This window comes from Theropithecus gelada, chromosome 3, assembly GCF_003255815.1.
Source record: "Theropithecus gelada isolate Dixy chromosome 3, Tgel_1.0, whole genome shotgun sequence".
Classification (NCBI taxonomy): domain Eukaryota; kingdom Metazoa; phylum Chordata; class Mammalia; order Primates; family Cercopithecidae; genus Theropithecus; species Theropithecus gelada.
Window position 1 is genome coordinate 176,047,275 of NC_037670.1, and position 12,384 is coordinate 176,059,658.

Here is a 12,384-nt window from a genome sequence, read left to right on the forward strand (position 1 = left end):
AGGCTCTCAGAGGTTTTAGAACTCATCAGCCTTTTATCCCAGTTAAAGAAGCTAAGCTCCCGAAAGATTAGAGACTGGCTCTAGGTCACGTCACTCCAGGCTCAAACCCAGGAATTCTGATGCCATCTCAGTTGACAGCATCATCCCACCACCAGATTATGAGGATGTAGCGTACAAACAAAATTTAGAATGTTTAATAGTATTGTTGCTTTGATTTCTTTTTACAAAATCCAAATGGCTAGGTTTAACAGATTTATAGTGAGTTAAATAGAAATGCTTATGTGTTTTACAAAAACTGGTTATATGCTTAAGCACAGATTCTCTGTAAATCCCCTGACATAGATTTTGCACACCACATGCTTAAACACCAATACCAAAACATTGGAAAGACAGAGCAATAACAGGCTGGGTGCGGTGGCTCACGCCTGTAATCCCAGTGCTTTGGGAGGCTGAGGAGGGAGGATTGCTTGAGGCCAGGAGTTTGAGACCAGCCTGGGAAACATGAGAAGACCTCATTTCTACAGAAATAAATAAATAAGTAAAAATTAGCCAGGTGTGGTGGCCCGTGCCTGTAATCCTATCTATTTGAGAGGGTGAGGGAGGAGGATCACTCGAGCCCAGGAGCTCAAGGTTACAGTGAGCTATGACTATGCCACTGCACTCTAGACAGAGCCACACATCACAACCCCATCTCAAAAAACAAATAAGAAAAAGATATAGCAATAACATAATGTGTAGGTAAAAAAAAAAAACTTTTTTTAAGACTTTAAAAATGCTTGGTTGTAGAGACCAAACTGAGAATTTTAATGTTATGTAAAATAAATTATATATAATGAGTTATGTTTAAAGGTAAAAATATGGACACTAACCAAAGAACAAAAATAAATACAAAATAGAGAAAAACAGGAAATACTGTGAAACTGATACATACGATATTTGTTGCTTTTCAAAAAACAAGTTAACAAACCTTGCAATCCACAATCCCTAGAGAAACGGTGCAAATAGACTACTACAGGAGAGCAGAAAAGAAGCTTCTACACAGGGTAAGATGGAGAACGTAGCTCCCAACTCCAGACTTTAGGGAGCAGTGGAACTGTTTAGAATATTTCCACACACACTCTCTGGAAGCAAGTAGGGGAAAAGTCCCTCTATCAGGCAGGCTTGACCTCATTCCCTTTACTCATCGCAGGCCCGAAAGAGAATCTGATGAATGTGTGATAGGTCATCTAGCACATGAATGATAGGCTCTCTCTAAAAACGGTAAATAGCACAGTCCTTTCCAAAACTCTCAAGGGCGGCAGAAGTAGAGCAACTGTCCTTTCCTAGCAAGAAACTTCAGATTCCCACAAAATATTCCTGTGAAGGAGAGAAATCAGCTGAAGAGGGACCTCACCACTACTTTGCTCTCCTTATATGATGTAAGTTTCCCCCGTTAAATACTTTATGATGAGTGAAAATAAAATCTCATTGAAATGTAGGTGCTAGGTGGCCTGTTCCCACATATTTTTAACTTAAATCAGCATTCAGGAATACCTGAATAAAGGTATAAATAAAGTAATTTTAAATTATTCTGCAATTTTTAATATTGCATTTATGGTCTTTCTGGGTCATTAGAATCCTCAAAGTTGCAAATATTTAAAATTTTCATATTAAGGGTACAAGTGTACACCATATACATTAAAGAGATACTACAAATCTGTATGGAAAAAGACTTTTAAAATGTTTTTGTTGTATTTGTTGTTTAATGCTGCTTAAACAGCCATTTGAGAAAATTCTAGGTCTTCATTTCATACCATAACACAAATAAATAATAACTGGATTAATGTTAATTTTATTTTAAAAAATCAAATCGTGGTCAGGTGTGGTGGCTCATGCTTGTAATTCCAGCGCTTTAGGAGGCCAAGGCAAGAGGATTGCTTGAGGCCAGGAGTTCTAAGACCAGCCTGACAACACGGTGAGACACCATCTCTATAAAAATTTTTGTTAAAAAATTAGGCGAGTGTGTTGGTGCACACCTGCAGTCCGAGCTACTCAGGAGGCTGAGGCAAGAGGATTGCTTGAGTCCAGGAGCTGGAGGTTATAGTGAGCTATAATAGCGACACTCTACTCCAGCCTGGGCAACAGAGTGAGACTGTCTCTTTAAAAACATCACCATCATAAACTTCTTAAAGGAGAATTACAAAATATAAAAACATAGATTAATACTTGTCTGTTCTATGAAAAAAGAAGAAATTTCAAAGCTTAAAGCCAATGGAAAAGGCAGCTGAAAAACGTCTTTTTTTAAATCAAAAAAATGTAAAATTGCTGCAAATGAAAAATAATAAAATTAAATAACAATAGGCTAGGGGAAATATAACAAGACAAAAAGTTAATATTCTTAGTATGTAAAATGTACATTTAAAATCCATTAAAAATATGACTCCAAGCTGGGCATGGTGGCTCACGCCCATAATCCCAGCACTTTGGAAGGCCGAGGCAGGTGGATCATATGAAGTCAGAAGTTCGAGACTAGCCTGGCCAACATGGTGAAACCCCATCTCCACTAAAAATAAAAAAATTAGCTGGGCGCGGTGGCAGGCGCCTGTAATCCCAGCTACTTGGGAGGCTGAAGCAGGAGAATTGCTTGAAGCTGGGAGGTGCAGGTTGCAATGAGCCAAGATCGTACCGCTGCACTCCAGTCTGGGTGACAGAGCAAGGCTTTATCTCAAAAAACAAAAAACAACAACAACAAAACTACTCCAATAGGCAAAGGACATGAAAATTTCATTTACAAATGGCAAATCGTGGGCAATTCAACCTCACCAGTAATTTAAAAGAAAATTTAACCAGATTTTTAAAATTGAGGTGAGATTAACATAAAACTAATCATTTTTAAATGAACAATTGAGTAGTATTTCACACCTTCACAATGTTGTATAGCCATGACCTCTAACTCCAAGACATTTTAATTACCTGAAAAGAAAATCTTACCCATTAAGCAGCTTCTTCCCTCCAGTCCTTGGCAACCACCAGTCTGTGTTCTATCTCTTTCTAGATATTTCATATCAACGGAATCATACAATATGTAACTTTTTGCATTGGGCTTCTTTCACTTAGCATAATATTTTTGAGGTTCATCCACATGGTGGATGTGTCAGTGCTTCCTTCCTTTTTTATGGTTGAATAATATTCCATTCTGTGATATACCACAGTTTGTTTCTCCATTCATCCATTGATGGGCATTTGGGCTGTTTCCATCTTTTCGCTGTTGTCAATAGTACTGCTGTGACCATGCACATACATACATTTGTTTGAATTCTTTTGGTATGTTCCTAGGAGTAGAATTGCTGGGTCTTATGGTAATTCCAGCTTTAATTTTGGGGGGAGCTGCCAAGCTCTTTTCTTCAGTGACTGCACCATTTACACTCCCATCAGCAATGTGTAAGAGTTCAAATTTCTCCATATCCTTGCCAAAACTTAGTTTTCATTTTTTAAGTTCTCACCATCCTGATGGAAGTGAAGTGGTCCTTCACTTTGGTTTTGATTTGTATTTTCCTAATGACTAATGATGTTGCCCATCTGTTCGTGTGCTTGCTAGCCATTTGTACATCTTCTTAGGAGAACCAGATGTTATTTTTCACCTATCAAATTAGTAGACATGATTTTAAAATGCTAATCATGTTATGTAATATTATAGAAGCTATTTTAGGCGAAAAATGTGAAGTATAAAACTGTGTGTGTACCACCAATAGTATGAAAACTTTTATGTGTTAAAAATGGGACTCTTCTTAGCTCAGTTTTGGTTGAGGCATGAAAATCAAAGCTGTAATATTCCAAAGTGAGTTGTTACACTGACCATGATAAAGACATTTCAAAATAGAGATGTGAGAACCAGTGAGATGGCTCAGCCACATTGAGTCATATTGTCAGAGATTAAAGGAGATTTTTGGAGAAAGCTACTGCTCAAAGCCTGGTGAGAGAGACTTGATATGAATTCAGCACATTCTCAGACATCAATACAATAAAATTGGAAATATATTGGGATTGAGGAGAAGTGAACTAATGTTAGTTTTTTGCCTGAAAATCAAAAGGATAAAAGGACCGTGACCAGCTGAAGAACAAAGGACACTTGCTTTTAGGTTAGTAGCTGTATTTATGGCAGGGTTTGCTTTGGCAGTGTTGGAGAGAGAGAGCCATAGGGATCATCTTAGATGGTGTCTGGTAGGACTATCTAGAAGAATGGACAGGTCTCAGCAGAGAAGCTGGAGGCAGAACGCAGGAGCTTAAGGAGCTGAGAAGACAGACTGAGTCACCAGAATAGAATGCACTTGCCCAGTTTGTGAGAACTGCCAACAAGAGACCACCAGGGATGGGAAGGGAGGTCCTCAAAATTACTATGCCAGCCACACCCTCAGAGAACTCAGCCCAGAGAGTGCCAAGTCCAGGCAAGAAAGAACTTTCCTGCTCCCTGTACTCCTCCCCTCTCACCCATCATTCCCAACAGCATTGGACAAGTGTTTCAATTTCTCTACGACCTCCCCAACACTTGCTATTGTCTGTCTTTTTCATTCTTGCCATCCTAGTGGATGTAAAGGGATACCTTGTTGTGATTTTTATTAACATTTTTCTGATGACTAATGATGTTGAACATCTTTTCACATGCTTATCAGTCATTTATATATCTTCTTTGAAAAAATGTCTATTCAAATCACTTGCACATTTTAAATCAAGTTATTTGTCTTTTTATTACTAACTTGTAAGAATTCTTTATACTCATACAAGTCCTTTATTAGATGTATGATTTGAAAATACTTTCCCCCATTTTGTGGATTCTCTCTCTCTCTCTCTCTCTCTCTCTCTCTCTCTCTCTCCCCCTCTTTCTTTTTTTGACAGAGTCTTGCTCTGTCGCCCAGGCTGGAGTGCAGTGGCATGATCTTGGCTCACTGCAACCTCCGCCTCCTGGTGTCAAGAGATTCTCCTGCCTTAGCCTCCTAAGTAGCTGGGATTATAGGCACCCGCCACCACACCCTGCTAAATTTTTTGTATTTTTAATAGAGACAGGGTTTCACTACGTTAGCCAGGCTGGTCTTGAGCTCCTGACCTCAGGTGATCCACGCGCCTCAGCCTCCCAACGTGCGGGGATTACAGGCATAAGCCACCGCACCAGCCATTTTTTTCATTTTCTTGATTGTGTCTTTTAAGCACAAAAGTTTTTGCTTTTGATAAATTCCAACATATCTATTTTTTCTTATGTCCCCTGTATTTTTGGTGTCATATCTAAGAAACCATTGCCTCATCTAAGGTCATGAATGTATGCCTATGTTTCCTTCTGAGTTTTATAATTTTAGCTCTTACCTTAGGTCTATGACCCATTTGATTTGATTTTTAGTATGATATGAGTTAGGGGTCTAACTTCATTCTTTTGCATGTGGATATTCCGTTGCCTCAGCACCATTTATTGAAAAGACTATACTTTCTCCATTGAATTGTCCTGGCCCTTGTCAAAAATCAATTGACCATAGACACATGGTTTATTTCTGGTTTCTGTGTCTATCCTTATGCCAATGACACATTGTTTTGATTATTATCACTTTGTAGTAAGCCTTGAAATCAGAAAGCCCTTCAACCTTATTTTTTTCAAAATTATTTTGGCTAATCTAGGTCCCTTGCCTTTTCGTGTGACTTTTCGGATCAATTTCTTTAAAAAGAGCCAGCTGGGATTGCAGTAGGGATTGCACTGAATCTGTAGATTAGTATGGGGATTATTGCCATATTAAGTCTTGATCGAAACATGGGACTTTTTTATACCTTTCTAATGATTTTACATTGGCTACAAGAAAAAGTCTAAACTCTGCTACTTGAAGTTTGGGGTTCCTTCTACATTAGGCCCCTAGTGTACTTCAATAATATACCTTCTTTACTTTAACTATGCCAATTATTCCCATGTCCTCTAAGCAGAATAGGTCCCCACTAAAGCTTGAACTCAAAGGCTGAGGTGGGCAGATCACCTGAGGTCAGGAGTTCAAGACCAGCCTGGCCAACATGGTGAAACCCTGTCTCTACCAAAAATACAAAAATTAGCTGGGCGTGGTGGCAGGCACCTGTAATCCCAGCTACTTGGGAGGCTGAGGCAGGAGAATTGCTTGAATCCGGGAGGCAGAGGTTGCAGTGAGCCAAGATTATGCCACTGCACTCCAGCCTGGGCAATAGAACAAGACTCCATCTCAAAAAAAAAAAAAAAAAAAAAAAAAAGCTTGAACTCAAGAGCAAAAGTCGTAATGCATGTCTGCATCCCATGCACCAAACTCAATGCCTAAGATGATGTCCTCTCAGTAAAAATTTGCTAATTTTAAGCTGATCAGTCAAGACCAAGTTAAAATCGTTTTTTAAAATGGAAGTCCAGTTCAGTTCCACCTGCTCCTTTAGAATTCTCCCCGAAACCACTCTCTAACCCACAATTACTGGCTTCCTCTGAACATCTATAGCACATGATGTCACATATATTTGCACATAATAATGTATTTCTTGTTTCCTCCCAATGAAACTGAAAGCGCTGTAAGAGTCAAACACACAGTAAATGCTCAAGAAATATTCATTGCATTGAACTTTGATTCGGATTGCCATATTTTTCAGCTATGTGGACTAACATTGCCCTGTTCTTGCCTCCCCAGGGGATGTTCTGGTGTTCCTGGACAGCCACTGCGAGGTGAACAGAGTATGGCTGGAGCCCCTGCTGCATGCCATTGCCAAGGACCCCAAAATGGTGGTGTGCCCTCTGATAGATGTCATTGATGATAGAACTCTGGAGTATAAGCCCTCTCCTGTTGTAAGGGGAGCTTTTGACTGGAACCTACAATTTAAATGGGATAATGTTTTCTCTTATGAGATGGATGGACCAGAAGGACCTACTAAACCAATCCGGTGAGATTTCTTCTGGTTTTGGAAAAATATAGCATATGTGTACTGAGACCCAGGGGGAAAATACCTCCAGAGATTATTCTTTCAAGTTCTTGGGCTTAATGAAAATGTTCTGTTACTTGTTTTTAGAAGTCTTTAATACAGTAATGCAATTATTGTCAGTAGAATCACGTAGTACTCAATATGTAATGTGATATGACATTTATCTTCACATGATTTTTAACTCTTTGATTTGCTGGTACTGAACACAATCCTATATGGATTCAATCATGACTCTGAGGAGCAATATTTAATTTTGACTAAAAGCTCAAGTCAAAGAGACCTAGTTTGCAGGAGGGATTCCATCATTTGTTAGCGGTTTAGGGCTGCCATGTACAGTTGCACCAGCTGTGCACTGCACATATCCAGGAGATACTGTTCACATAAAGACCATAAGGTCAATAGCATGTCTGGAATTGTACATTAAGACAGCCCTCAGTTGGCACAGTTACCTCTCTCAGCTTCAATGTCCTCATCTGTAAAACAGTGATAGTAATAATTAACACATGTCTCTTAGGATTGTCAGGGGGATTAAATGAGCCAATACATGTAAAACACATAGCCGAAGACTTGACACAGAGGAAGTGAACTGATCAATATCAACATTAGATAGGATATTGTCACAGACTTTAGAACAGAGGTGTACTTTATTTTAATAAAATGTAATAGGTAGAAATCTCAATAAAAATAAAACACAGCATTAATCTTTTAAGTTATCTCAAAATGATTTTAAATAAAGTTACTTTGAGTAAAAAAATAGCTATGGTGTTCCAATTACACAAATTTGGTTTATAATTTTTGTAATATTTCCATCCCACATATAAAACATGTTTAGGCTCTAATGTAAAAAAACTGATATTCAACATGGAAACTGTATTTCTAATATTTATTTGCTAAATGGTAAAATGTTTAGAATTCTAATACACGGCTCATGTGTATATACATCGGTTCATCCTTTTTGAAAACAATTTGGCAATGCAAATTAAGAATCTTATAAATATCCTTATTCTTTGATGCAGTAATCCACTTGATTTTATTTGAAAAGAGTCAGAAATAAACAAGGAGATGTATATAGTGTGTCAATATTTATATTAATAAAAAGCTGAAAACAACATAAATATTCAATACTATTGAGATGGGTAAAAAAGTATCTTCATTTTTATGGACTATCACATAACCATTAAAAGTAAAGTTTTCAAGGGCTAATTAACTAGGAAGAAAACTTCTCACGTTAAATTAAAAAATCAAACCATAAAAAATGTTCTGTTAGTATGATACTTTTGTGTGATTATATATGTACATATTATATGTAATATATGTTATACATATTACAATATTACATATAATCGTATGTTACACTAAAATATATAATAATATGTATAAGAAAAAAGAAGTTATTTTTTAAAGCTTAAAAGAAAAAATAAATTTTATTTTATTATTTTATTGTTTTATTATTTGTATAAATATAAGGGGTACAAGGGCAATTTTGTTACATGGTTATACTCCCTAGTGGTGAAGTCTGGACTTTTCAAGTATCCACCACTCAAACATTGTACACCGTACCCATTAAGTCACTTCTTGTCATCCACTGCCCTCTTGTCCCCACGCTTCTGTCTCCAGTGCCTGTCAGTCCACACTCTATGTCCATGTATACACATTATTTAACTCCCACTTATAAATGAGAGCATGTGTATTTCTCTTTCTGTTTCTGAATTGTTTCACTTAAGATAATGGCCTCCAGTTCCATCCATGTTGCAGCCAAAGACATAATTTCATTCTTTTTTATGGTTGAATAGTATTCCATTGTGTACATATACCATATTTTCTTTATCCAATCATCCACTGAGGGACACTTAGGTTGATCCCATGACTTGACTTTACAATTGTGAATAATGCTGTGATAAACATACAATGGCAGGTATCTTTTTGATATAAATGATTTCTTTCCTTTTGGGAAGATACCCAATAGTGGGAATGCTGGATCGAATGGTAGTGCTACTTTTAATTCTTTGAGAAATCTCTGTACTGTTTTCCGTAGATGTGCTAATTTACATTCCTACCAACAGTGTGCAAGCGTTCCCTTTTCTGCTTATCCTCGCCAGCATCTGTTACATATTAATCATAGTATTAATTAGCATTCATATCTGAAGATACATTTTTCCCATAGTTCTAATGATGACCAAATAAGCTAGGTGCAATGAGTTTTGGAAAACTTACAAAAAAAAAAAAAAGAAAAATCATGCCTAGGGCTCATGCCAATGATAACTCAAGACCTCCCCAACTCCCTGACATGCAGGCATCACCATGACCAAGGATCATGTCCTTTCCCCTGGGCTCCCTGCCCTTTTTTAAGGGCAGAGCAAAGCCCTTTCACTTTCTCCCTGCTGTCTCAGACTACAGCCTTTACTAACCACTACCCAACCTTTCTCCTGCTGATACAGACACACACATACATGCACATGCGTGCCGGCACACACACACACACACACACACACACTCAGTGACTTCAAGATTTTTAGAGTGAACACTTTCTCCCCTGAAAGGAAGATATAACTTGAATCCTTTGAGCCACACATCTTTTCACCCTATTTTCAATGGTACAAAACGGCATAACTTTAAAAAAAAACTTTTGTGAAATTACTTAATTTGTAAATTTAATGAGTATTTATTGATGACCTATCATGTGGCAGGCATTGTATTGATAGGAACATGATCCCAGTCCTCAAATGTGTATAGTCTAGAGGGGAGGTCAGGCAGGTAAAAACAGACGATCAGGACAGTGCTATGGCAGGGGAGTGAGCATTTCCTTCCAGGCTTTCTGGGCTGCCTGGAATCACAGTCTCCTTCTAGTGTACCAGTGCCAGATAGAACGCATGTTACCCGCACACCAGACAGGATATACAGCACCTACTGCACCAGACGTGACGCACATTGCCCAGTGCACCCGGTAGGAACATTCCTATCAGAATACAGTTATCCTGTTATCTCTGCCAATTGCAACATCAAAACCACCTTATTTTGACCCCACTTCCTGTCAGTTACATCCTCTTTCCTCTCTTTCGTATTAAAGCCTTAGAAAGATTTGTCCATCACTATCTCCAATTCCCTTAAACTCACTTCCATCAGTCTTCGCCCCCTGCCATTCACAGTTAAGACTTGTTCATGACCGTCTCTGGTTCAGCCCAGTGCTCAGTTCCAGTCCTTATCTCGCTGATCCAGCCACCATGTAGGATGCTGCTGGCCACGCCCTTCTCTTGGACACCCATGTCTCCCTGGGCCTCCAGGGAACCAGAGTTTCCTGGTCCTTCTCCTCCCTCCCTGGTTGCTCCTTCCTATCTCCTTTGCCAGTTCCTCTCCTCCTCTCAACTGTCAATGTTGAAGCACCCAGGGCTCAGGGCTGGTCCTCTACGCTTCTCCACTCACTCACACAGTGATTCTCATCTACCTCATCCATGACTCCCAAAGGATGTCTCCAGCCCTGACCTCTCTCAGAACTCCAGACTCATGTATCCAACTGCATCCAACTACCTACTTCATAGCCCCACTTGAATGCCAAATAGACATCTCAAACATACCCCGAAGAGAATCTTCCTGCCAAAAACCTGCTCCACCCATAGTGTTTCTCATCTCAGTGCACGGCAATTCCGTCCATCTGGTGTGCAGGCCAAAAACACTGGAGTCAGCCTTGACTCTTCTCTTCCTCCAACACCCACACCCCACCCATAAGCAAATCTGTTAGCTCTGTCTCCAAAATATACCAGGAATTCAACTGCATCTTACCATCTACATTGCTGCATTCTTATCCAGGATCCCATTATTTTTCTCTGGGACCACTGTTGCCCCTCTAATTGGTCTCCCTACCCTTTCCCCTACACATGGGTCTTGCTTTGTGTGTTGAGTGATTCATATCCCTAAAACATAGGTGCTCAGTATATACTTTTTTAGATAGATTCTCACTCTCTCTCCCAGGCTGGAGTGCAGTGGCATGATCTCAGCTCACTGCAGCCTCCGCCTCCCAGGTTCAGGTGATTCTCATGCCACAGCATCCCAGGTAGCTGGGATTTACAGGTGCAGGCAACCACATCTGGCTAATTTTTGCATTTTTAGTAGAGTTGGAGTTTCCCCATGTTGGGCAGGCTGGTCTTGAACTCTTGACCTCAAGCGATCCTCCTACGTCGACCTCCCAAGTGTTGGGATTACACGTGTGAGCCACCGCACCCAGCTGTGACTATTTTCAAATGACTTAGTTTGGTATTATTTGGCCCTACTATTGGTGGACAAAACAAGATGCTTTTTAATATTATGGTTTGTCCAGAAGTAAATATTACAATTCACCTAATATCTTTAGAAAGGGAGAGCTCTGAACCCTGCTACCCAGTTCAATTGTCATCCTCATGGGAAACTCATATTCCAAATGTCATTTTCCTTCTCATTACGAAAACATTTAGAATATATCACATACATATTTTGGTGAGAGCTAAGTAAAAGTTACTGCCTACTTTTGTTAGTTGTGGTTTTTGGTAATTTTATATACTTAAATGTATAATAAGATAATTTTAGTATTGTTTTCTCTCTCTTTTTTTTTTTTTTTTTTTTTTTTTGAGACAGAGTCTCGCTCTGTCATCCTAGGCTGGAGTGCAGTGGCATGATCTCAGCTCAGTGCAACCTCCGCCTCCCAGGTACAAGCGTTTCTCCTGCCTCAGCCTCCCAAGTAGCTGGGACTACAGGCGCGTGCCACCTCACCTGGCTAATTTTTTGTATTTTTAGTAGAGATGGGGTTTCACCGTGTTAGCCAGGATGGTCTCGATCTCCTGAACTCGTAATCCACCCGCCTCGGCCTCCCAAAGTGCTGGGATTACAGGCATGAGCCTCCACACCCGGCCTGTTTTCTCATTTTAAACTATAAGTTATTACTAATTCAATATATTTTTGAGGAGAATACAGAATGACTTTCTCTGTGAAATTAATTTCATATTTATGTCCCCTTTCTAGGTCACCTGCAATGTCTGGAGGAATTTTTGCTATACGTCGGCATTATTTTAATGAAATTGGACAGTATGACAAGGATATGGATTTTTGGGGAGGAGAAAATTTGGAACTTTCACTAAGGGTAATTCAGATTTTATTTTTAAAATAGCTATAGAGAGTGAAACCTAACTTTGTCGCATACAATGCTGTGGTAATTATGCTCAATTTTCCTACATGAACATCCCATACCATTCCAGTGGCACATGCAATAAACAATTTAAGGGGCTTCTTGTAAAAATGGAAAACATTTAATATTAGATTATTGGCCTGGTGTGGTGGCTCATACCTGTAATCCCAGCACTTTGGGAGGCTGAGGCAGATGGATTATTTGAAGCCAGGAGTTCAAGACCAGCCTCGGAAACATAGCAAGACCCCCATCTCTCCTTTTTTTTTTTTTTCTTAAATGAGATGGGGTCTCGC

The 12,384-nt window shown here is 39.2% G+C and overlaps 1 protein-coding gene across 1 annotated transcript in view; it reads left to right on the forward strand.

The window, feature by feature from the left end:
• Positions 1-12,384, forward strand: part of GALNTL5 (polypeptide N-acetylgalactosaminyltransferase like 5) — a 64,809-nt gene that overhangs the window by 40,508 nt on the left and 11,917 nt on the right. Inside the window, exons 6-7 of the mRNA XM_025380183.1 lie at positions 6,651-6,900; positions 11,929-12,046. Of these exons, the coding sequence (XP_025235968.1) occupies positions 6,651-6,900; positions 11,929-12,046 (368 nt within the window). The remainder of the gene's footprint in view (positions 1-6,650; positions 6,901-11,928; positions 12,047-12,384) is intronic.